The following is a 26687-nucleotide window of genomic DNA, read 5'->3' on the forward strand; positions in this document are numbered from 1 at the left end:
TAAAGTCAAATTCTAAATGAACCCTGAAGTAACATATGGAGCTCAAACTTTCAGAAAAGGCCTAAAACAAAACGCTAAAGAACGTTGTGTAAATTTAAATGTAATTCACCGATTAGCTTGAATTTTTAACACCAAGTTCTTCATATTTTTGAATGATGAAGATTTCCACCAACAGATGTAAAACGAAAAAGCCAAAAAGATATATAACCCGCATGATATGCTACACTTGCAGATGCAGATGACAAATCATATTTTTAAATGCTATTTATAACAGCATTAATCATTCTCTTTTTGTGAGAAAACTCATGTTTGTACTAAATTCCATCTTCAAAGCTGTGTTATAAAATTAGTTTCTACTGCTTTGACTTTTAACTTCATCCTAGCTTAATTGACAACAAAGTTTAATTGGAAATCAACTTAATTTACTATTAAAAAAAAATGAAGTTTTCTTAGAAATCTTTATCTTTTTACTGGCACGACGTTCCTAGTGGGGCTAGGCCTCTTTTCGAAGAGAGTAGTTGTCAGCAAAAGACGGTATATTATACATTGGAGGTCAGTCGTTCGTAATATCGTGTGGTGCCAGATTCGAGAATTATGGCGATGTGTGTCCTCGAACACACCCAACCCTAGAATTCTTGACTTATAAATGTCGAAAAGCCAAGAGCTTGTTATTAACATTTTAATTATGTTATTCATCGGTTATTGTTTATATTTAGTTTGTAACAGTAAAGTAAAAAATAATAGAAGTTAAACGGTTGACATGCATGAGATACCATCACACCTACATGAGCGCCAATAGCATGCCAGAAATATTTGCTACAGCATTCATTTGAACCGACTCAGTTGTAATTGTTTACACTCAGCGATCCTCACCCAGCTTATTAATAGTTCAGCATTCTTCAACCCGTTTCGCCTTCGATCGGTTATGTAACATGACGGTGGCTGCTGCCGCGAAACACACCAAGATGAATATCTTGGGCAAATTACTTTCATGTGTCGGTGAAGAATCTGCCCCCCCCCGCTGGGTTCGGTTCACTTGCGGAACTGCATGGCATCGGATGCATCGATGCACCGCTCGCGATGTCGGTTTAGTTCAAGAGGCAATTACACGACGGCCGCTACTGTCGTTGAACGAGTAATAACTGCATGGGAGTACATGGGTTTTCCACGTGGTTTCCTGCGAGCGTATGTCAGTTCACAGCCCATGGCGCTCTGTTGGTGGTGGCCCCATCTTAAGGTGTGTTGGGCACACGAAGGTCATCCGTGTAAAGGTCGACCCGTGCATTGCGATTATCGATCGCCACACATGGAGCCAGGGGAGTGTTTACATTCAGCAAAAATAAACTAATTTACACAGATTAAGATTATTACTTCCTGAACATGGAATTGGTATAATAATAGCATAGATCGAAAACAAGTTAATGAAATGATTGGTCTTAATGTGAGTTAAATTAAAAAAGCTGGATTTGTTTGGAACAAGATGAAACTGCCCCAATTATGCTCGAGCATCAACCATTTGATGCAGCATGAAGATCATTGCTTTCTGTCGTTTGTTTGTAGGGTCTCCGATGGTTGTTTGTTTTTCCCAACCCACCAACCCATCTGGCACGAGACTTTAGCTTTTTCATCTTCATTAACGGAACCGTCCGACCTTTCGCGCTGCCGACGGCCTTCCAAGGTTCCAAATCGCTCTCGCCATGAATCAGCTACGACGTGGGGAAGTTTGATGAATAGCAATCGGGGAGTCGACAAAACTGGAGTACCAACCGTTGCGCTACAGCATCGCTGCCAGTATCGAGTTCATCGAACGGGGGGTGGTTATGTCCAAGGGACAACACACACATACACACGGCCCCCTCGGGTTGGGCGTAAATTAGGGGGGCTTTGGGGCCTCTGTTTACAATGGGACAATTTGCCCGAGGGCCGTAAAATGACCCATTGGATATCGGCTTGGTTTGGAGCGTACAGGGGACAATAATCGGGTCACAAGAAAGCACGGACCGGTGGGCCAAAAATTAGCCACGGTGTCTATGAATCGAAGCTTGAAGGATTGAACCTTAATGTGTATGATTAGCGTGAGAATATCCGTGCAATATTGGTTAGCGTTTTGGTGAATTGTGGATTTTGCGCACGTTGAGCTAACAATCATATTTTATGTTTTATGTTAGGTAGACCACGTATTTGACGTCCAAATGATGCTTACAAAAAAATTCTACAAAGCAACTCTAACGAGATGATGATCTCCACAATATCTCATGTTGTATTTGCAACGCCGTGGATGCAACGAATTCCTTATGAAGACGATCTTTGTAAACATTGCCGAACAAACCTCGTTTTCTCACCGCATAAATTTGTGCCACCTCCATTGCGGGAGGGTTAATCAATCAGGAAATAACCTTTCCGACATTCCGCACTACGAATGTCGCCGCTCGAAGACGGGGCTCGAGTTTGCGCGCCACAAACTTCAGCTCATTTCAGGCGAGTTGCTTTTTGAATCTTAGTTTTTTTAATCCCGTTCGTTAAAGGAACATAGCTCCACATTAACGGCTGGACTGCACAGTCTTGTGCAATGCTTGGTCGTCCCGATGTGGTTACGCAATGGATCTTCACTTTTGCTCCTGCCAATATCGTTGGGTTTAAAACGCGATCGCTGGTCGCGTGAGTTGCTACTAATAATTTTATTTATGAGTGTAATCAAAATAGAATAACCGATGGCAATCGGGGTAGAAATGAGACTGAGAATGGTTTGATCACGACGCTGGTAATCTTAGTTAGGCAATGCAAGAATATTTGCTTATAGTGTGTCTTCAGTAGATTGTACTCATGGTTAAATGGAATTGTTTCTTGTGTATTATTTAAACGAAAATGTTTTTGTATGAGGGTTGTTTGATTTGATATGAAATGTTACAGAAAGCATTGGTGTTATGTTCAATAAGTTGTTTGATGTGTTTGTGAGCGGTAACAAAACAGTAACAATAATGATAATGACCATTTAAATAATTCTTTTCCACCATCGTTCAACCATTTTAATTATCTCTTAACGAAATGATGAAGAAATTTATGCTCAACTAATTACGTAGGCTCCAACCGAATTTGTGGAGGCATAAGCAACACAGAAAATTGCTTTGAAAAAATTACCATCCAGTTTTCTCTACAATTAAACAGGTTCCTTGAGTAATTTTTTTTTAATAATTACATTAATTTTATTTCCTCAACTTTCTTTGTTTTATATACTGCAATAATAGCAGCTTAAAGCTTGTTCGTGTTCGTGAGCTATTTAAGTCCATCTATCCTTATTTAACACAGGCACAAAACAGCTTCATGGGAAAATAAATACGATTCGTTCTTAGTGCTATCATTCGTCTGGCATTTCCTTTCTAATGCGATGAGAGTATAATCGTTTGTCGACACGTTCGATACCACTAGTCCACTTCCACCCGTCCGCAATCAATCAAACCATCGGGAGGACCGGTGGAAAAAAGATCCTATTCCAATTCTTCACACCTGACAGCAAACGGTTTGCTGCTGCCGATTGCAGTGCGGCACCAAATCCAGCCGGACAAACGGGGCCACATTTCGCCCATTCCAGTGCAGCGAAGGGCAGCGCGTATAGTGAAGACAGCGTCCGGTGGCACCGGATGGCAACGTGCAGTGCCCATTCTCGTACAGCTCAATCGAGCGAATGATTGAGACAAGGTTGCCATGATTTACGATCGGCTGATGGGATTGCGACTGGATCGACGGATGCTGTGTGTATCCTTGGAGATGTGCGACCGGTTGCTGCGGGTGGCGATAAGCGGTCGCTTGCTGCGGTGGAAGGTGCGTGCCGTACGCCGGGGTTTGGAACACCTGCTTCTTAGCAGTGTGGAAACCTGTCGGATGATGGACCCTCGGGGTCTGGAGCAGATGGGTGGCCGGAAGCTCAATGGAAGGAATTACCTCGATGTGTATGTCATTGGTTTCCAAGTGCGTATTAACCGGAGTCACGTGATGGGATATCGTGAAAGGGTTCACTGTAAAATAGAAAAGGATATTCATTATACAAAACCACAAAGGCCTTAATTCTTACGAATAAGCCTCAGGTTACCCTGCTGATGATGTATGTGGTGAGTTGGATGTGGTCCATACACTTCGTACTTTTCCGGCGTGTTGTTTAGTGATTGATGGTAAACTGTTAAACACCAATGTAACACACAGAAGATGGTATGCGTTATGAGCGAACGACTGGGAGCGATCGACAAACACTTACCGTTCACTCTGGTCACCGTGGGTTTTTTGCCGATCAGATCACTTCCGTACGGTCTGATGTGATTCGTTATCACATCTGAAAGCAAAAGTGTTTCTGTTATGCAGTTGCATTGGATTGTTGTCTTTTTGTATCTTTTTTATATGAAACGTGTTGTCCGAGCGGACTTGCTGGTTATTACCTATTTGGTTACGATTTATGACTGCCGTCGGAACGTTCAACAAGCCGGGATCGAGGAAGGTCGGTTCAGTCCCCGTCGGTTCATCGTCACCTCCAAGTCTGATAGCTGAGAGGAACAAGCAAAAAGGACAAGGGATAATTTCTATGTCATACTTAAAATAAAACACATGTATGCTTACTGAAATCGATGGAATTGTTTGTCTTCAGTTGGTTGAGAATAATTGATTCAATCCAATCGTGGAACGGTGCCAGTCTGGTGGCGACGAACAAGTTTTGCGATCCTCCACAAGGGCCTTCCTCGAGCGTGTTGATTGCGTAGACGTACGGGACGATGTTGTCGCGCCGGAAGTTCGAAACGGCACCACCGGGTTCGAGCTGGGAAGGGAGAAGGATAAAAGTCTTGATTTTTCGGTGCCAGCAAGCCATAGCTGTGTAAAGCAGGAGGAACTTCGGTCAAATGCATTTATTGATGTGGATTTTGCAATTTTTGTTGAATCTGTTGAATCTGTCCACAAATAAATACAAGAGTGAACTGATGAAACAGAGAATAACTGATCAACAGCGAAAATAAACAGAATTTAGACAAAAAAAAAAAAATGAAACATTTTTCACTATGGCTGACAAGCATACAAATATAATGGACACCCATTTTCATTCTAGCTTTTGATAGTTGTATACTATCATCGCATCGTCCTTACACTTCCGAAGTTGTGGGTTGAGGTTATTCGTAATCAAATAAAAACTCTTTCCAAACTTCTGGGATTTGAATGACAAATTTTCTGTTGACAAATTGTTAATTTGAACCATTAGCCTCACGGCCACGAGAGGCGAAAAACTTTTTCGGCACTCACTTTTTCGCGACAATGAGTGCCGAAAAAGTTTTTCAAAATCTGTGGATGGACCACGAAAATGGTAGCGAAAAAAGGGTGAAAATGTTTTGACAGCTCAAATCTAAGCAAACTGTTCTGCCGTGGTGCGTATTATCACCGAGTCTACCAAATATTTAACGTTTATTTGATAACGTAATCAAAGAATTATCAATTTCATCTAAAATCTTCTGATAAAAGACAGTGTTGTGAGTGTCCTACCATAAAGAGCCCGGCCACGGTAAACGTCGTGAAAACGGTGTTGAAGCGAAAAAAAACCGGTTTTTTTCGGGTGAAAATTATTTTTCAGCTGTCGTGGCCGTGAGGCTATTGGATTCTGCAACGGGAATGATCATAAAGCGTTATATTTTGATTACAAATTGTAATGAATGCATATTGAGTAGATTCAAAAAGTTTGATTATAAGTTTACAATTCATAAAATCATCCTTCAACTTTTTTCCACACAGCGATCTCTTTTAAGTATAAATAATTTAGTTTTACACACTTTTAAAAGCAGAGAACTTGAAGCTATTCAAAAATTATTGTGTATAACCTCCTGAAATACAACTATTTCTATCAAATGAAAATTGAAAAATTTCTTAATCTTTTACCTTACAAATTCCGGGCACCAAATCGATCGGGTTGTACGTGCAGAGGAAGTCACTGTTGAATCCGGCCACTAGCGTACTGTTCACCTGCCAGGCGTCGGTCGCCTCGCACCGTCCATTTTCCGTGGCGAGCGCGACCAGAATCTTCAGCGATACATTCTTCGCCCTATCCGTCGGTTCGTTCTTCACCTCCGGCCCGTAGCCGGAGAAGAACACGACCGGATCGGTGATTCGCTCCTCCTTCCAGATGCACCCCGGGGCGATGATCTGATAGATTTTGTTCGGGTTGTAGAACTTGCCGAGCGTGAGCACCGCCAGGTTGTGGTAGTCCCGGCTGGCCACGAACTTCGGGTGCACATCGATGTCCACTATCTCGACCAGCTCGCCGTTCGCCTCGATGAACGCGGGTTCCTGGTTGTCGCGGACGGCGCAGGTGGCGGAGGTCACCACGTGACGGTAGTCGATCAGTGCGCCGGTGCACTGATGGAAGGTGCTTTTATCCGACCTGCGAAGGTTAACCTATGGAAAAGAGGATAAGGCAAGTGCAGAGGTTAAAAGAACACTTCATATTTATTAGCGGGTAAATGACCCAAACGCGGCGACCCTACCTTGAAGAACGGCGAGTTGTTTTGCGGGCTCAGCCGACTGTCGGAGAATGGGCGAGCGGGAAGACACTCGGAGTTGCGGGCACACTCGATCGGATCGATGGTGACGTTCACGCGCTGCCGGATCCAGTCGAGGTAGCTCGAAACCTTGGTGTAGACGCCCATCGAGCCATCCCAGCAGCCGGTGCCGAACGAAACCACCCCGGTCAGATACGGCACCGTGCGGGTGACATCGGAAAGATCTATCTGCAGCGGTCCACCGGAATCTCCCAGGCAGGCATCCTTGTGCGGCGTTTTCGTGCAGAACTGATCGTTCGTAAGACCATACCGTAGCCGTTTGTCCTTCGGCAGCTCATTGTTGCACGAGTCAAAGTCGAAGTAGTTGAGGGACACCTTCTGCAGCGTGGGACTCATTCCCGAGTCTTAGAGCGAGATAGGAAGTACACAAAAAATGTGTTAAACTGGTTTCCTGGCAGTTTGGGAAAATCTAACGCTTCCTACCGTACGTCGTGGAGCCGAAACCAACCGCTCGCAAACTGCCCCCGTGCTCGTTCAGGTTATCCAAAGGCCACAGACAGATCGGGCAGACGGCACTGGTGAACTTGGCCTCCCGATCCAGCTCGATCAGCGCGATATCGTAGTACTTGCGGCTCTTCTTGAACTTTTCGTGGATGGTGAAGCTCACGATCTTGAACTGCTGCGCGGTCGCATCGTCTTCCACCGTCGCCAGATTGGTATCGCCCAGCCGGACCGAATCGGCCTCAATCCTGTCCGCGCGAGGAATTGAAACACATGTTAGAATGTTGTTAAACACTGGCACGCGGAAACACACCGTACACCGAGCACTTACCCATCACCGTCCACCCTGCAATGGGCAGCGGTGAGCACGAATTTAGCCGCAATCAGCGATCCTCCACATTTGTACTCCACCACCGGAGGGGAGACATTTTTGTTCGTCCACCCAATGGCAGCCTGCGGTGACGGAATGGAAGCCATTTAGAAGGGAGTTGAAGTTGACATTTTCGTTTGTCATTTTATTCTTGAACAAATACAGGGTGCGTGACGAATTTTTAGAGTAAATTAAATAAAAACTAATGTTTGCGTGACAATGTTCACATAAATAAGACAGCAATGGAAAGGTTATTGTGTAAGGTATCAGCAAACAATAACCAGATAACATCGATCTTTAAACGTTATCAGGTTTGTTTTGGTTTTTATACGTTATCTGGATCAATAATAAGCAAAACAAACCGATCTTCAATCCATTGATTCGCTTATGATGTTCAAAAATATCCTATCAGGATCGTTAGTTTATCGATGGCTTGATTTGCTAAACAGTCCCCTGGTAGGATTAACGAAACTTTTCAAAATTTAAGGAGCCACTCGAAATGAGTATGTTCTTTCTATCTATATAAATATGATTTACACTTGTTTCAACATCTCCAAGTTTTATACTTCCTGGTTATTTTTTCTGATACCAAACACAATAACCTTTCCAGTCCAGATTTATCTTAATATTGTTACGTAAACATGACACATTATTTTCACATATTCACGCTCCCTGCATATTATAAAGTCAGTTCTGCTTCGAAGTCGCAATCATTAACATTTATTACACCACTTTCCAAAGGGAATTACTTCTTCGAGTAGCTTTAACGTGATTACATTGTAACGTTACGTAATACACTAGCAGATGACACGTCACCTTACAGGCTCGACGGCCTTGAGTGTGAATCACAGGTTTAAAATTGAGGAACTAAGGAATTTTGAACACTTTTTCCTTCGCACGAACACACATACCATATGAGGAAACTCCTTTAGAAACGCTCGTTTACCACCGAAAATGAAAAACCCAAGCGCACTGGACACATCCTCACTGTAGAACCGACTGGGGCAATCTGGGAAATAGAAACACAGAAGATCCATGGAGATCACATTTGGACCTGCCTCTTTTCAACTGATCAACAGCGGATCCGTCCATTACCATCCAACGATGTCCGCTCGTAGTAACCCTCCGGGGCACTGTCGACGAACGCATCGTCACCACGGATTCCTCGGTGGCCAATGAGCAGCATCGTTGCACACACAACCATCGCTAGCGCTCCCATCATGGCGGCAAAACGGTATGTCACTGATCCGCCACGACAATTAATTAATATCACCTAGAGTTCCGACCGACGGGCGCTTGTCACTTTTACACCTGCTTCGATCACGCCGTCGATTAAAACTGACTGACGCCCGGGCCACAGGCTCCGATGGGGCTAAACCTCCTCGCGCGGACGATCGCCTCGGTTCGGGAGCTTCGGGGTGGGCTGACTTTAAAATGGGCCGCTTATAATTTAACACTATCTTAATTGTGGCGAACTCGTCTCCTCTGCCGTGTGCTGCGTCGTGCGTGCCTCTCCTCCTAACCCGACCTTGAGATGGTGCGCGGGCTACGCAAACAACGATCTTGGCTCGGTGGCGCCGGGTCGCTGTCCGGAGTTCTTCTGCAATGGTCGGTGCTACACTTCCAGGGCTATAAATCATAACTGGCTCGGCCGGATCAGCTGCTACTGCATGTTGGTGTAGCCTGCGGCTCGTCACCGTCATGTCGTCCAAGATCATGCATCCCTCCGGTATGGCCATTGGTGATGGTGATGTTGGTGGTGGTGCCGGTGGATTCTGTGAAAACCCAAACTTCAAGGAATTACTTGCAGCAAACTACGTCAACAATGTCGCCCTCTGTTGTCTACACACCGCCATCCGACCGGCAACAACATTGCAGCAAACGTGGTGGAATTAATCATATTATTTCTCACCGATGTTGGCCCCACACATTCCCAGTCCACGCCGGAGTTGGAGCAATATAATTACCTCTACTACAACTATCACACGCCTAAGGCACTACCAACACCAGTTGTTGTAAAACCTTGCACCGGGGATGTGTGGCGGGAGGGGAAGTGACAGGCGCCAGCGGGGTTAAACTTCCCGAAACTTAATTTGAAGACGAATTTTTATCATCCGTGAATGAACGCCATTATATGATAATTAAATCTGTGGCACGGTGCTAAGAGCCACAACGTTGTCGGCTTTTTTTCTTTGGTCCGGGTGTTTTGGGGAAGCAAGATCAGCGGCCAGGTCAGCAGCGTGGTTGGCAATGTTTCGGAGGATGAAGTTTTCGGACCACCCCGGATTGACATCATTGGGCCATTGGGAAGGCCGCATCGATGCCGCACGATGGAGAGGGCAATGATTAGGAAGGAGTTATATTGGTGAGCTCGCACACATTCCGGTTCTCTAGATCGATCCCGTTTCCGTAGGGGTTTCTCCGGTTAATAGCTGTCCAGTCACCCCGAGGGTGCCTATCGGCACGCCATCTAAATGATCGACGAATAATTGCAATGATTGATACCGGAAAGAATTTCCAGCTCGAGCCCTGACGCCAGCTGCTGGAGTTTGTCGTAGTGCGGTGTCGTTTGGTGTGGCGTTCCTCGTACAGGGTTTTGGGGGGTATGCCTTTTTAGAGCGGTGTCTAACCTGCTCCATTTTTTTATCGTTGTAACTGGCACAACCAGTCGGAAGTCAACGACGCGTGCTCTAAATACGCGAAATCCCACGGGTTTTAACATTCACGTGTGCCGTCTGGGTGGGAACGTGGTTGTGCTCTGGATAACGTTGACCCGCGATGGAGGCTGGTGTGATTTTTGTTTTTATCGATGACTATGCACTGAACGGGCCCGTTTAGTGGGAGTGAATAAATCATGATATTTCCAAGAACTTGTTTTAAGATACCAGAATCGTCTCAAACGATAGGCGTCTGATTTTATCGCGAAATTTAACACTTTGCCATTGTGAAGAGATCTCCGTTTCAAATGGGGCGTCAAGGCAATGCCAGTGCACCGGAAAAAGGTTCCGTCATCTTATCCCAGCTTTTTAGTCATAGAATGTCAATGGGATGTGCAGGAATTTTGAATGCACCATCAATGGTTGTGTCTGACTCACTGTTTGGTGATTTCTTTTGGTACGACTTCAGACGTTCAACTTATCTTTTTAAATTGAGACCTTTATATCCACGCAATTATATCTATTCTTTTTTACTTCATTCTGTTCTTCCAAAGATTCTTCATACTTCAAGCAATAGGGGAGAAGCAGGTTTCACATAGTTTTAAAAACTACACATTAATATTCCATTTTGAAATATTATCAAAATTTGAACTCAAAGGAATCTAAATAAATAAATAAATTTAGTTGATCGATACGAATGCTCAAATCCCTCCGGGGCGAGACCCTAAGGAGAACCTTGGCCATCCACGTACCCAAAAAATGAGAAAGGAAAGTCCAGTCAGCCCTGACTGAAAAAAACACGACCCAAGTAGAAGAAGAAACAAGATAGCAACCGATAACAACAGGTACTAAATACACAGAATCATAAAGAACGACAGAACATATCGTTCCTTTGAAATCTGAATATATAAAGCATACTTTCAACTAAAGAATTAATTGTAAATTTTAACAGCATTTCAAATTTTGAAGGTAACAAGAACATTATGTTGATTATTGATGTTGGGCCAAATTGATTCAAAACGTGCATTTTTCATTTTTCAGCATAATTCATTTCCTTTGCGAGACTAGCCCGGTATCCTTAGTCCATTTTCATCAAAGTCAATGTTCTTCCACTTATTCGTTTTAGCATTCCTACACCCTAACCTGAGAAGCAGCCACAGACCATGACATGTGCACCGATGGCGGGTAGATAGTATAAACCGTGGGTTATATCGGTGGTATCGTGGTCGCCTTACATGGTTCATAACCTCCCTGCCCAGAAGGACCAGCTTGAGTTCATCGCTGAACAGTACATTTCACCCCTATGTGACACTCTAAGTCAAGCCGAGCCTGCCGATGGTGCGTGCTGATTATAAATTCAATATACCTGATTATAAATTCAATTGTTATCGCCTATAGAGGAAAGACAAAGTGATTAGATTGAAGGTAAAATACAAAAAAAAAGTTGACTCAGAAAACCGCAATGACTCATGACAGACTACGATTTTGCACGATGTTTCGCGGCAAGCTGATTGAGTTTATCAGCCTAGAATCAATGTAGACAGACTGTCGAACGATATCAATTTAATTTTATCTATTCTTAACGCTTGTCTATCATCGGGAGACCGATGACTGATAAAGCCTCCGTCAATCACCTTGGCGTGGCTTCAAATGCATTGCCGACGTTGGCTGCAAGGCGGTCTCGGCGCATCTCCTATCGGGCGACGAACGTGCATCCTTTGGCCGACAGATAACAGGTGTCAAGACAACGGCGCTCGAATCGATTTGAAATACAACCGTCCACCCGAGGAGCGCAGTATCCGGTTAACTGCCATTGCGTTTGTGATACTACCGGTTTCGGTGGATATCTGGTAGTAATGGGTGTAAAGAGTTGTCTAGTGTTGATGTTGCTAATAGGAGTCGCGGTTGAGAGTGGAACCGTTGGTAGTGCCTTCGAGCAGCTGCTTGAGCAGGAACCTGAGGATTCCGCTGAGTGGATCCGAATCCCGACGGAAGTTGGCGAATGGATCTGGACCCATCGACGGTCGATTGAAGCGTTGTTGAAACGACGTGAACTTCGGGTGAAGCAAAGTGAAGTGGAGTTTGTGTTGTACACTCGAGACGACGACGATGACGCCGGCCAACGGTTGGGGCCGTTCACGGAAGAGTACGACTTCGAAGGGACCAACTTCCGACCCGAGCGACCGACGAGAGTTATCGTGCATGGGTGGTTGAATAACAAGAACTCACCGTTTGTGGAGCAGCTCCGGCACGCTTACATTCGCCGGTGGGACTATAACGTGATTGTGGTTGATTGGTCCAGCTGTGCGAAGCTGTGGAACTACATCCGAGCAGTGAAGTGTGTCCCGGTGGTGGGCAAGTCGTTGGCATTTCTACTGGACGAGTTACACCGACGGCGAGAGCTTCAGCTGGAAAATGTGTATATCGTTGGACACAGTCTAGGGGCGCACGTTGCGGGGATTGCTGGCAAGCGGGTTCAGTATGGTCCGATACACACCATCGTCGCGCTCGATCCAGCGTTGCCACTGTTCTCGATGCACGCACCCGAGAATCGAATCAACGCTCAGGATGCCCGGTACGTCGAGGTGTGGCACACCAACGGAGGTTGGTTTGGGTTCCTGCGACCGATCGGGACGGCTGATTTCTATCCAAACGGTGGCACACACCAACCCGGATGTGGACTGCCGATGGCCGGTCTCTGCTCACATACGCGCGCCTGGGAACTGTTCGTGGAGTCGCTGGTGGAACCGGAGGAGAACCTTCTCGCTTACCGGGTGGATTCACTCGAGGAGATAAACAACTCGGCTTTGCAGAAGGACGTCGGTGTCACCCCGTTTGGGCAACGGGTGAAAATGGGTGGCGAACCATCGAGTGCGGGATCGGCGCGTGGACTCTACTTCATCAACACACGCGATAGAAGCCCATTCTTCCAGCGATAGCCAACATAGGAGCAGTGACATCGAGCTGATTGTATTCTCCACGAAGACGTAACACTCACCATTTCCACGACAACATCGTTCCACGGGAGCGCAGCGCTGGAACGGAATAATTGGGTCAGTGAGGTTCGGTTAGGATTTTCGTACACCTTTCGCATCCACGACAATTTGGTCAGATGTTGCGAATTAAAACCCCCGAATAATCGGCCGTAAACATTTTCCGCCTTCTGTAGTGGCCGAATTTAGTGTCATAATTCCGTGGCCTGCTGGGAGACATCTATTGTTTTCGGTGGAGATCATCATAGCGTACGCGGCGCGGAGTCGGTGTTAGCTTACCGAGGGTGAAAGATGCGTCTGACGACATAAAGATGTGCAGTTAGTGGCACATAGGGCAGTCTCTTTTTTCTCTCTCTCTCTCTATACGGGGCGACTACGAGGTAAGCGATCTTTCGCGTACGGAACACGTGGCAGAGTGATGAGTGCTACGCAACGAAAGAAAGGTTCATGAGAAATGTATTAATCTTCATTAGCTGTGCGAAACAAAAAGAAATCAAACATAAATTCGGTTACACATAAATCGATGTACAATGACAGAGCGTTGTGTAATTCATTGTTGTGTATTGTTTATGGATATTTGATGAATCCGTCGCATCAACAACATGCTTACATATGCTCCGTGATGTATGTACTTAGGCTTATTAGTAAATTTTTCATTTAAATATTTTTAATTTATTTTTGCGCCATTTTGCGATTAAAGAAGTCACAGGACAGCTCGTAAAAAAACACAAGCATGAAATATGAGATATTTGTATATCAGAGAAGTGTACGTTTCTTTTATAAAAGATAATAACATAATAAAATACTACGATATGTCCTTCTAGTGTAATGATGAAAAGTAATGTATAAAAGATGAAAATTTAAAATTTGATAACTTTTAATATAAAACAAAATAATAATAATAATAAAAATAATGGTAACATTGACGCTCCACAAATTCTAGACCAATTATCGTTTTATATTCCAAGGCCTAGTCTACGACAGCGCACCTTTCTGCTGGTGGATAGTAAAAAGTCTGTGTACCTACAATAGCCCAATAAAAAAAACTTAAAGTATGATGAGACAATTTAACACTGATTACAGTTTTATAGATTTTGCTCAGCTGCAGCTTAGGTACAGATTTGTTATGCGTTCATCCTAAAACTGTTAAATTAGCATTAATGTTTTATCACACTCGGACATGTTAAGCCGATAATAGCAGACAAGAGAAACAAATAAACAAATAAACTTAAAAAGAACGTTTACTTGAATTTCTAGAATTAATTAATTGAAAATGATCATAAATTCTACAAAATTAAATAAGTTGGCGAATTTAAAACATAAATGATTGCTTTAAACAACTTATTAGTAATTTATTAAAATTTGAACATTAAATTGAGCAGATGAATCTTACGAAAAATAGTATGCTTGTTTTGTTAATTGTTAACAGCTTCAAATGTTGAGTTTTTGTTAGCATCCGCTAAACGCTTACCGAATCATAGTTAGTGACGGTAATCCCTTTGATTTAAAGTTCGTTTTTGTAAATAAATTTTGTTTTTTTGATTCAGTAAGTGGTAAATTTAAGATTACTTGAAAAACTTAAACTAAGTACGTCGTTTAAATAAAACGCGCCGATTAATGAAGTACTGCGTGCACAAATTCAAGTGTCTCTCGAAATTATTAACTCCATTGTGTATATCTGATGAACTGTTCTCGGATTTAACAATCGTTCTCATATCTGCCACATTGCAGCGTCTGATATGCAAATCACGTTTTCGCGCCCAGTTCGTTCGCCCTAAAAGCCCTCCACAGTTGCGTTAAAGCGCCGAAAGCACCCGAGAGGGACGGGGAGGGAGGGGGCAAACAGTCGGTGGCTCCCACAAAACAAACCATGTCATGATGACAGATTCCATCAGTTCGTACGAGGCTCGAGCTTCCTTGCCGCGACGAGTCGCGAGATTATGCCTAAGGCGCAGTTCGTGATTGGAGAATGAAGAGCGTCTGGCTCGAAAGCACTCGGGCAAAAAGGACAGCCGGGAGGGAATGGCCATACCGATGCCGCATCGTCCGGAGGAAGGAAACACGAATAACCTTTCGACCGCACGATGGCTCTCGAGCGAGGGCTGGGTGCGATTTGATGTCGGGGATGCACCGTGGCTGCTCAAGTGCTCTTTAATTTATATTGCGTGCACTGGCTTCACAATAAATTAAGGAACTGAGTCCCTGAGGGTGAAATAGTTTATCAAATGTGAACGTCTTTATTATTCCCCAAGCTACCGATTCCTGACTTACTGCATTTAAAAAAAAGGCAACTCGTTCATAATTTAATCAAAGCAAAATTAAATTATTTTTCTGTTGAAATGCAAACTGCGTTGATGCAACACGCGCCACTAATGCTCACCCATTTGTAGGTGGCGTTTCGTTTGCATAAATCGTCCATTGTTCACCCAACGAAAGGTACTCCCGGCCATCCCGGCGGAAACGAACGGACGGGCTTGGCGCCCACTGTGGCCACATTGCTCAAAGGCTTGGGAAAACTCGCCCCAAAAAGAGCCATGCACACAACACATAAACACATTCTGAAAGGTGGGCGGAAAAGTGAACGGTCCTCTCCTCCCTGCGACGGGGCCGGCGCTAAAATCGGGTCAATCCATTATGCGTTTGACATTATGCAAAAATGAGCATCACTGGGACGTTCGATTGCTTCACGTCCAAAGGGGTACACGAGGGTGATGGCGGGTTTAAGATCATCTTAAATTCCAACCTTAAACCGAAACGGTGCCTTATCCATTTGCTCGGCAAAGTGGAAAACGAAAAGCGTTTCCGTAACGACACGGAATTTTCCTATTACGGCCCGAAATTAAACCAATCTAAGCAACTTTTTGGTTTTCGCCGTGCCGAGTCTTTTTTTTCCCCCGAACTCCTCCACCCTCGATCGTGGTTTCGAAAAACAATAATTTAATGGCAATATGTCAAAGGGCCTTCGATCGGTCAATTTTTCAATCAAAATATCAATCCCGCCATTCCGGGCGACCGGGTGGCGGCGCGTTAACCTTGCCGTAGATTACCGAAGATTTGATTGCTCGTTCAAATATCAACGAAAAATTATCGACAACCTTGCCACAGCCGTACCACGTGCTGGCTAGGGGGCGATCGGTTTTTGGTTGAGGTAGGCGTGTGATTTATCGATAACCTTGGTGATGGATGACTAACAAAATCAATTTACAGATAAGGTTGGATTGGTTAGTTGCATCAAAGTGTGAAACGATACGAATCGATAGAAAATGCATCGGAAGAACGCTACCAGGATGAATGTGCTAACATTGTATTTCGAATGATAGACTAATTGATTAATATAATATGTATAAAACACCAAAAGAAACCTCGAAATCAAACTACCTACTACTACCACCGAGAAACACACAATATTTTAAATTGTACACAACCGATCTCCGCTTATAACAAGAAGAGCCTTTGGAAATTAAAATTAAAAATGCCATTCACGATTTCGTTGAAATCTTAGTATCTGCGTCGTGAAAATTTGTAACGTTAAGTACTTTGTTCGATGGGTTATAACGTTATTAATATTAACTAAACAAGCGAATCTGTAACCAGTTGGCATAACTTCAGGAGAGATCATCCATTGCAACAGATTATTATTATTTTTGTTTATTTCACCAAAATGAATAATTCCTAATTGATCTTCATTCTTGGTCGGTTTCTTTGCGTTTCAAAAAGCTATGTTAATTGCAATATCTTATGGTATTGAAATCATTCCGTTATTTTCCAACCGAATTGTATCTCCATTTTGGAGTAAGGCGCATGCTACGAATGCTCCATTATTATCAATTTATTATTAAGGTAGATCTTATCCCCATTTCATATAAGGACAAGATCAGCATTTCATACACGGGACGACGAAAACTAATTGAATTGATTTGAGCGGCTCGACCACTGTGACCGATATATTTTTACACAGCGAAATAGTGTAGACATGAAAGTACACCAACGAAAACGTACTGTTGAAGAGACAATTAATTTGAGAAAAAAGTCGTAAATGGAGAAAAAGAATGTGTGGGCAGCATGAGAAACGAAAATCCCGACGTGGGACGGGAGGAAACACAAATAAACACTCGCGAGCCGTAAACTGCTCGCGTAGTGTTGTGTGTCAAATGTGGGTCAATTGCAAGGTGGCTCGTTTTCTTCCTGCTGCTGTGCTACAACCTTTTCCGAATCGTAATTGAAGTATAATTTTTGGCAACTACGGGACCCGATGGGGAGTCAGCGTACGCAACCCGCAAGGGCCCTTATCGCGTGGTCCGAACGATCGTGATTCCCTCGCGCCGTTCGTGGGACGTCGAAAAATTAAGGTCACGTGCCCGAAAACGAAAACAAACACGCGGACGAAGGAAATACCTGTTTTTGCTGCGCCGTTTCACGATCGGTCGCCAACACCAGCACCGGATGCCGAAGGTTGGGGGGGGATAAGGAAAGAGAGATTCTCGGGTTCGTCGCGTCGGATCGTTGCTGTTTCCTCGGCACAGCCAGGGAGAAAGCAGCAAGCATCCGCGAGCGAGTGTGGCAAGAATCATTCCACACGACTTTCCCAAATGGCCAGTGTGTGTCGATCTGCCGGAGCGATAGGATGGCCGTGAATGTGCGATGGTCGAGTGCGTCGGTTTCGGTGGTGCTGTTGGTGGCGTTGTGCGCTTGGGCTTCCGTCCCGGGCACCGGTGGGCAGCTGGGGGTGCCCGGTAGTGGTGGCGGGGGCGGTTGGCTCGATAAGTTCAACAAGCTGCTCAGTCGGTCGAAGCAGCGAAACGCAACGGAAGGTAGTGTGTAGTGCATGCGTCGGCCTCGGGTTGGCGACGGTCTGAATCTGTTTGTCTTTCGCAGACAACGAGGTGCTAGATGCCGACGAGTATGACTTCGTGATCGTGGGCGGCGGGACGGCGGGGATGGTGCTGGCGAGCCGGCTGTCGGAGAACCGCGACTGGAGGGTGTTGCTGCTCGAGGCGGGCCAGTACGGCACGAAGCTGTTCAACATCCCGATCGGCTTCCAGCTGGCCGTCCTGTCCGACAGCTACAACTGGAAGTTACTCAGCGAGAAGCAAACCAACGCCTGCTGGGGTGAGTAGTGTGGAAAAGTGTGGTGTTAATTTACGCCTTTACGATGTCCCCGTGTATGACCTCGGTTTTTGGTTCCCTTCAAGGTACCATCGATGGCCGTTGCCCGGTGGACATTGGGAAGGGCGTCGGTGGGAGTACGCTGGTGAACGGGCTTATCTACTCCCGCGGGAATCGGGACGATTACGATCGGTGGTCGACGGCTGGCAACGACGGTTGGAGCTACGACGAGGTGCTGCCGTACTTCCGCAAGGCGGAGAAAGCCATCGGCGATGGGTTGGATCGGGACTTCCGGTCGAGTTCGGGTCCGCTGCGAATCGAGCGGTCGTCGTTCCGGTCAGAGCATGCGCGCATCTACATGGAAGCGGCTAAAGCCGCCGGCTATAACCAGGTGGACTACAATGGGCGCACACAGTTCGGCATCGCACCGGTTCAGGCCACGATGACCAAGGGGCAGCGGTTGACGGCGTACAACGCGTACCTGCAGCCGGTGCAGAAGAAGCGCACGAACCTGAAGACACTCACTGGAGCGCTGGTGACCAAGATCCTCATCGATCCGGATACCAAGGAGACCGAGGGGGTTCAGTTCACGCGCGGCGGACAGCAGTACGAGGTGCGAGCCCGGAAGGAGGTGATCCTGTCCGCTGGAGCCATCCTAAGCCCGCAGCTACTGATGGTATCTGGTGTCGGCCCTCGGGAGCATCTGGAGTCGGTGGGTGTACCGGTGGTAGTGGACCTCCCGGTCGGTGAAACGCTCTACGATCATCTCGGATTCTCCGGGCTGCAGATCGTGATGAACGGCACCGGGTTTTTCGCACCGGGCGACATCCCGACGTTCGAGAACTTCTACGAGTACCTGAAGGGTAAGGGTGTGTTGACGGTACCGGCCGCGGTGGAGCTCGTCACCTTCCCCAACCTAACGCTGGCCGGCAGGCGTGGTCCTACGCTGGAGCTGATGAACCTGATCAGTTCGTTCGCCGTGGACAAAGGAACGACGGCGAAGCAGAGCGTGCGCATGCGGGACGACGTGTACGAGGCCGTCTACCGGCCGCTGGAGACGCAGAACCACTTCACGATCATCGTGCAGAACCTACACCCGCTCTCGCGAGGTTCCGTGAGGTTACGAAGCGCTAACCCCGCCCTGCCGCCCATAGTGGACCCGAACTATCTGGCCGAGGAGCTGGACGTGGACGTGGTGCTCGAGGGCATCCGGGAGGTGCAGAGGGTGCTCGAGACGGACGAACTGCGGCGGTACGGTGCGACGGTGTGGACTTCCGGCCGGCTGCCGAACTGCGCCGAGCACGAGCCCGACTCGGACGACTACTGGCGGTGCGCCGTGCGGACCGTCTCCTTCTCGTTGACCCACTTCATGGGTAGCTGCAAAATGGGGCCGCCGACGGACGCCGACGCGGTCGTCGCACCCGACCTGAAGCCGTACGGGCTCGAGCGGTTGCGCGTCGTCGACGCGAGCGTCATCCCGGAACCGGTTTCGGCCCACCCGATGGCAGCCGTCTACATGCTCGCGGAACGGGCGGCCGATCTCATCCGGCAGGAACATTTGCCCTAGGTTTCTCCATTCACCCACCGAGTGTCTCATCTCATCGTCACCCACTCCCCACCCCCCGTGATACACGAGTCCGTCTAGGGATTTTTGTTGTTTTCTTTTTGCATTTTCCGCACGACCTGCCATAACCGGGACCGGTGCGGACACCCGATGGTGGATGATTATCGCATCGTCGCTTCCACTCGATTCGCATGCGAAGCGCCAAGGTAGGGTGGAGTTTATTAGGTTATTTAAGCGAAAATCGATCGACAATAAATTATCATTTAAAAAATATACAACCTTGCATAATTTCGGTCGCTTTCGGTGGACTTCCACCATTGAAGGGGAAAATTCCGCCGTGGTTTGTCTGACAATTTTGCAGACGATCCGGAGGCTCCTCCAGAGCGGATGAGTCAAATTTATTCTCACTGCTTTCCATACGATTATTTTACGGCCTTTACAGTTAGTTTTGAAGGTAAGCCTCTTCCTGTTTGGCGAAACGGCTTTTTATGTTGCAAAATTCACTGAAATGAAAAAAACAGAAAACTTTCTTTTAGGTTTAGGTTTGTTGAGATTCGTGCGAAATGAGCAACGTCGGATTTTGATGACTGCTTACATACTGATTCTTTTGATTTACATACCGATTCTTCTACAGTCAGTCTCGAGACGACGAGAAAGAAAACAAAACACGATGGATGAAAGAAACGTGCAATAATTTCCGGTGAATACCTTTAAGAATCACTAAATAGGTCAAGCTTCGAAACCTTTGAATCTGTTAAGTTACAAAATTAATTGTATTAATTTTTTATACGTCACAAATAACAAAAATACAAATACATAACAAGAGATGAGTACAAAAATTAAAACATGGGTTAGAAATCAACAACAATTTGTAAAAATCCTTTCAGCATCAAAGGAAGATAATCTTGCGCAGTGCTCTAATTTTTCCGTACAATCACAACCAGTTCTGAAGTACAAATATCTTTACCGGCTTCTTACCAAGGATAACATGTATAATGACCTGATTCGGTATGCATATTTAGATCGGACTTTTGTCTCACCCGTTGTATGTTCACACTTTACAATCATTTGAACCATCAGTTATCGGTCCGGGTGGTGAAAGATAAATTTTAATACGTGCTTATGAAAGGTGGAAATCTCTAGCCCCAAACGAAAGTTGGATAGTACCTTTATCTGTCGTCCTTGAAGTTTAAAGCCTCAAGGTAAACATCCGCTTTTTCTCCTAGGCAAACCTTAATTTTTTGGAAGAAAACACGTTTTTCAGCGTACTTGTAGTGAATGTTGTATGGTAAGTAACATTGTCAGTTACTTGCGATTGAGTGCATGGACGTTCAGTGCGCCGCCGAACGCTCTAGGAATAAGGCTTATTTTCATCATCATGCTGTGCTACGTGGTAAGGAACGTGCTCTTGGTTTATCTGGCCGGCGCATCGATACTGTACCGACTGACATGGTCGTTTGAAGGGGCGTCCATACCGGAAAGTTTGACGAAAAATTTCTACAAAGTGTTCCAAAACGAGGCCACGCGTGGATTTCTAGAAAAGGGTAGGACAAATAGAAAAGTTTCAGAAATTACCTGGAAGCAGATTTGGTGAGACATTCAGTGGTGTCTTCTTGTTGTAGAAAGTAAACTGAAAGCGGTTGATGAGGATCCAGAGTATGATTTCATTGTCGTTGGTGCGGGCAATGCTGGTTCGGTAGTAACCAATCGGTTGACGGAACGGCCCGACTGGAACGTTCTACTCCTGGAGGCGGGAACCCTTGGAAGTGTGTGGTACAACATCCCGATCGGATTGCAAGTGGCGCAAGTGTCACAGTTCAATTGGAAGTTCCTTAGCGAGCCTCAGCATCATGCCTGTTGGGGTAAAGTGCAGAAGAAATGAAGATGAGATCAGTATCTGATGGCTTGCGTTGTACTTCTAGGTATGGAGAATAATCAGTGTGCGATCGATTCCGGCAAAGGTGTCGGCGGATCGACGTTGATCAACGGGTTGTTACACACTCGAGGAAATCGCGACGATTACGATCGGTGGGCGAGGGCCGGTAACGTAGGATGGAGCTACGATGATGTGTTGCCTTACTTCAAAAAGTTTGAAGGACTCAAGAGTCCCGACGTGGACCAAGGTTTTCACTCGACAAACGGTCCAGTAAATATCGAGTTTTCACCGTTTCTGAGCGATCACGGGAAGCTGTTTCTCAATGCGGCCTTAGAGTCTGGATACGCCAGGCTAGACTACAATGGTCGGAGTCAATTTGGAGTGTCGCAGGTGCAAGGAACCAGCGTTTATGGTCAACGTACCACTGCCTATAATGCGTACTTGGAAACGATTCTACAGCAGCGCAAGAACTTAAAGTTGAGAGTGAACAGTTTTGTGACGAAGATTTTAATCGATCCGGGAACTCGGCGAGCGTATGGAGTTGAGTATCTAAATAACAATGTCACTCGACGGGCGTACGCTAAGAAGGAAGTTATCCTATCTGCCGGAGGAATTGTTTCACCGAAAATCCTGATGTTGTCCGGTGTTGGACCGAGGAGCCACCTTAAGGAGCACGGCATACGTGTCATTGCCGATCTACCCGTCGGGATGCGCTTCCAAGATCATCTGGCATTTTCGGGGCTACAGGTGGTACTAGAGAACACGGCCTACTTCGCGCCAGGAGATATTATAACGGTACAGAATGCGGTCCAGCTTCTTCGTGGAACTGGAGTTCTAACGGTGCCATCTGCCGTTGAAATTTTCACTTACCCGAACATAACTGCAGGCGATCGCAAAGCGCCGCTACTAGAACTGGCTAGTGCTATCGGTTCCTTCGCCACCGACCGGGGTACCATCTCTACTGAGTCGATCCGAATGAAGCGGTCGCTTTATGAAGCCGTCTATCGTCCGCTGGAGATCAAGAATCACTTCACCGTCCTCGTGCACATGCAACATCCGAATTCCATAGGTTTCGTGAAACTACGAAGTGTCAATCCCCTGGAAGAACCTATAATTCAACCGAACTATTTCGCCGACCCGAGCGACGTCGATGGAATCCTGGCAGGTATACGCGAAACGCAACGTATTATCGAAGGCCCGTTGATGAAGAAGTTCCGAGCGCGAATATGGGACCGCCAGCTTCCCAACTGTCGCCATCATCCGCCGGCTTCGGACGAGTACTGGCGATGTGCCATCCGGACGCTGTCGGTATCCTTCGCACACTTCATGGGAACGTGCCGGATGGGACCGTCACGGAACGATGCGGTCGTTTCGCCTGAGCTGTTGGTGCATGGCATCGAAGGACTGCGGGTCGTAGACACCAGTGTTATTCCGGAGCCGGTATCGGGACACACGATGGCGGTGGCTTACATGATTGGAGAAAAGGCGGCCGATCTTATCAAACGACAATACAACAAACCGATTATTATTTGAAGTGGAGTTTTTTTTTAATCAAAAGATGGAGATTAGTTGTAACATGTAACGCAGGTAAAAATGAGATCGGAAAACGTAAAACGTACCGAATAATTTGTCAAATAAGTGTTTACAAAAGTGGATAAAATACATACTTTCGCAACCAGTCAAAACTGTGTTTTATAACTGTCTTTGGAGTTAGTAACAAAATATTATATTTTGTAAATGGATAACTTTTTGGAATTCTTCCACAATTGACGGAATGACAACAAACACCATAGTATTCAACAACCTTATTTTCATTTTAAAATATCTTTTGCCGTTCATTCGAAAATATAATGTTATGTGTTGAGTTATTCTTATAACTATTTCTTTCTCTCTATTGTTAATTTTTTTAATCGCTCCGTAAAAACACACGAGGTCTAAGGCTCTGGCATGGTCAACACATGATGTTATACGTTCACAAAGTTTCAGTATCGGTCTAATACTTTCCGATTCACTCACAGAACTTCAATCTGTACTTGATTGGCTCACGCTACTTTGGCGACTTTGCTCTTTGGAAAACAATAATTATTTTACAGCGTATAGTAATGAATGTTGCATTGCAACAAAAAAACCATATACAAATGTTATGTGCAGTATCTACCTTTTTAATACTATCCATTTTTTTTATTATTGAGGATTATTGATATCGATTATAAGATTCCCGATCGAGGGCATGCATCAACACGAAAGAGAGCAAGGAACGATCTCTCACAATAACTGCACCGCGTTGTTAGTTGATACGGGTAAATGACCTGTGGTGAAGCCTAAAACTTCGGTTGCAGTGAGAGCGATCGTACTTTTCTCTCACAACCGCCAATAAGAATGGTTAAAAAAATGGCAGAGCAAATTTTTTATTCCGTTCAAAGTAAAAATAAAAAAATGTGTTCACAAAAAACGGCATCGATATTGACCTCCCGGTGATAATATATATTTTTACCGTTATTTACAGCTGGAATTTAACATTTTTTGAAAGAAACAGGTTTTGTCAATTGAATGAGCATCTTGACTGTCTCCATGCCAACCCACTGCTTGCATGAATAGTTCTTGATTGGACGGCACTCAATAAGGACACCGCCGTCATGTGGTTTCCCGTGTTAGTAAGGATTATAGGTTGGGTGCTACTGATCATTTCGTTAGTACCAGCATGGTCGTTCGGCGACCCTGTTCTTCTCGAAAGTATTACGAAAAATTTCTACAAAGTGTTCCAGAATGAGGCCACGCGTGAATATCTAGAAAAGGGTATGCCAAATAGAAAAGTTTCGGAAGCTACCTGGAAGCAGCATTCGTAACACTTTCAGTGGTGTTTCCTAACAGAAAGTCAACCGAAATCAGTGGACGACAAACAAGAGTATGATTTCATTGTCGTAGGTGCGGGGAATGCTGGCTCGGTTGTGGCCAATCGGTTGACAGAGCGACCCGACTGGAACGTTCTACTTCTGGAGGCGGGAACTCTTGGCAGTGTGTGGTACAACGCCCCGATTGGATTGCAAGTGGCGCAAGTGTCACAGTTCAATTGGAAGTACCTTAGCGAGCCACAGCAGCATGCCTGTTGGGGTAAGGTACCGCCTAGAAACAATGTGTGAAAAGGTTTAGTATCGAATGTTCGGCATGTTGTGTATTTTCAGGAATGAAGAAAAATCGGTGTGCGATCGATGCCGGCAAAGGTGTTGGCGGATCGACGTTGATCAACGGATTGTTACACACTCGCGGAAATCGCGACGATTACGATCGGTGGGCGAGGGCCGGTAACGTAGGATGGAGCTACGATGATGTGTTGCCTTACTTCAAAAAGTTTGAAGGACTCAAGAGTTCCGATGTGGACCAAGGTTTTCACTCGACAAACGGTCCAGTAAATATCGAGTTTTCACCGTTTCTGAGCGCTCACGGGAAGCTGTTCCTCAACGCGGCCTTAGAGTCTGGATACGCCAGGCTAGACTACAATGGTCGGAGTCAATTTGGAGTGTCGCAGGTGCAAGGAACCAGCGTTTATGGTCAACGTACCACTGCCTTTAATGCGTACTTGGAAACGATTCTACAGCAGCGCAAGAACTTAAAGTTGAGAGTGAACAGTTTTGTGACGAAGATTTTAATCGATCCGGGAACTCGGCGTGCGTATGGAGTTGAGTATTTACACAACAATGTCACTCGTCGGGCGTACGCTAAGAAGGAAGTTATCCTATCTGCCGGAGGAATTATTTCACCGAAAATCCTGATGCTTTCGGGTGTTGGACCAGGTAACCACCTTAAGGAGCATGGCATACGTGTCATTGCCGATCTACCCGTCGGGATGCGCTTCCAAGATCATCTGGCATTTTCGGGGCTACAGGTGGTACTAGAGAACACGCCCTACTTCGCGCCAGGAGATATTATAACGGTGCCGAATGCGATCCAGCTTCTTCGTGGAACTGGAGTGCTAACGGTGCCATCTGCCGTTGAAATAATCACTTACCCGAATATAACTGCAGGTGATCGGAAAGGGCCACTACTAGAACTTGCTAGTACTATCGGTTCCTTCGCCACCGACCGAGGTACCATCTCAACTGAGTCGATTCGAATGAAGCGGTCGCTTTATGAAGCCGTCTATCGTCCGCTGGAGAGCAAGAACCACTTCACCGTTCTCGTGCACATGCATTACCCTAAGTCCACCGGTTTCGTGAAACTGCGCAGCGCTGACCCTCATCAAGCACCTATAATTCAGCCGAACTATTTCGCCGACCCCAGCGACGTCGATGGAATCCTGGCAGGCATACGTGAAACGCAACGTATTATCGAAGGTCCGTTGATGAAGAAGTTCCGAGCGCGAATATGGGACCGCCAGCTTCCCAACTGTCGCCATCATCCGCCGGCTTCGGACGAGTACTGGCGATGTGCCATCCGGACGCTGTCGGTATCCTTCGCACACTTCATGGGAACGTGCCGGATGGGACCGTCACGGAACGATGCGGTCGTTTCGCCTGAGTTGTTGGTGCATGGCATCGAAGGACTGCGGGTCGTAGACACCAGTGTTATTCCGGAGCCGGTATCGGGACACACGATGGCGGTGGCTTACATGATTGGAGAAAAGGCGGCCGATCTTATCAAACTCCGTTATGGACAACCGATAAACCTGTGAAGTATTGATGTATTTAATTAGTAAATAAACTATTGAATAATTTTCACAAAAAAAAAATCATTTTAATTATAGCACAGGTTTCTAAGTAGGTTTCAGTTGTGTCTTGTTTCTTAAGAAGAGACCATAATGTTTACGTACTTTAAAATTAGAAAGATGATTATAATTGTGGAAATGGAGACACCCCAAGGCATTGATATAGTTGCTTTAATAAAATGTCCGGTACGAGCTCAAGCTTAGGAGTTTTACTATTGCATATTTGCTTAACAACGTCCGAACGTTGTACTCGCTCGAGAAAAATGTATCTTAACCTTTGGGGTTTGTGGAAAATGGAAAGACATTCAGTTTTAGGTGAAAATACATATTGTTAAGTGACTTTTGCAAACATAGATCTGTTATCTCTATTTCCATACGCAACAAATGCAACAGG

General features: G+C 45.7%; 5 protein-coding genes across 5 annotated transcripts; 4 read left to right on the forward strand and 1 right to left on the reverse strand.

Annotated features, from left to right (window-relative positions):
• Positions 1-3498: 3498 nt before the first annotated feature.
• Positions 3499-8617, reverse strand: LOC131284791 (uncharacterized). Its single transcript, XM_058313649.1, has 11 exons — positions 8491-8617; positions 8307-8404; positions 7357-7478; positions 7008-7273; positions 6510-6928; positions 5905-6420; positions 4606-4801; positions 4428-4532; positions 4250-4342; positions 4070-4171; positions 3499-4013 (listed from the first exon to the last, which is right to left on the reverse strand). Exons 1-11 carry the CDS (start codon positions 8615-8617, stop codon positions 3499-3501), a joined length of 2559 nt encoding a protein of 852 aa, XP_058169632.1.
• Positions 8618-11908: 3291 nt separating this feature from the next.
• Positions 11909-12991, forward strand: LOC131284792 (phospholipase A1 VesT1.02-like). Its single transcript, XM_058313650.1, has one exon. It carries the CDS (start codon positions 11909-11911, stop codon positions 12989-12991), a length of 1083 nt encoding a protein of 360 aa, XP_058169633.1.
• A 4678-nt stretch (positions 12992-17669) lies between these two features.
• Positions 17670-19718, forward strand: LOC131284793 (glucose dehydrogenase [FAD, quinone]-like). Its single transcript, XM_058313651.1, has 3 exons — positions 17670-17856; positions 17921-18154; positions 18238-19718. Exons 1-3 carry the CDS (start codon positions 17670-17672, stop codon positions 19716-19718), a joined length of 1902 nt encoding a protein of 633 aa, XP_058169634.1.
• A 1375-nt stretch (positions 19719-21093) lies between these two features.
• On the forward strand, positions 21094-23124 carry LOC131284794 (glucose dehydrogenase [FAD, quinone]-like). The gene is made up of 3 exons (XM_058313653.1): positions 21094-21259; positions 21338-21577; positions 21638-23124. The coding sequence occupies exons 1-3, from the start codon at positions 21094-21096 to the stop codon at positions 23122-23124; spliced, it is 1893 nt and encodes a 630-aa protein (XP_058169636.1).
• A 1103-nt stretch (positions 23125-24227) lies between these two features.
• On the forward strand, positions 24228-26260 carry LOC131284795 (glucose dehydrogenase [FAD, quinone]-like). Its single transcript, XM_058313654.1, has 3 exons — positions 24228-24387; positions 24463-24702; positions 24774-26260. Exons 1-3 carry the CDS (start codon positions 24228-24230, stop codon positions 26258-26260), a joined length of 1887 nt encoding a protein of 628 aa, XP_058169637.1.
• The last annotated feature ends 427 nt before the right edge of the window (positions 26261-26687 follow it).

Source organism: Anopheles ziemanni, chromosome 3 (genome assembly GCF_943734765.1).
Source record: "Anopheles ziemanni chromosome 3, idAnoZiCoDA_A2_x.2, whole genome shotgun sequence".
Lineage (NCBI taxonomy): Eukaryota > Metazoa > Arthropoda > Insecta > Diptera > Culicidae > Anopheles > Anopheles ziemanni.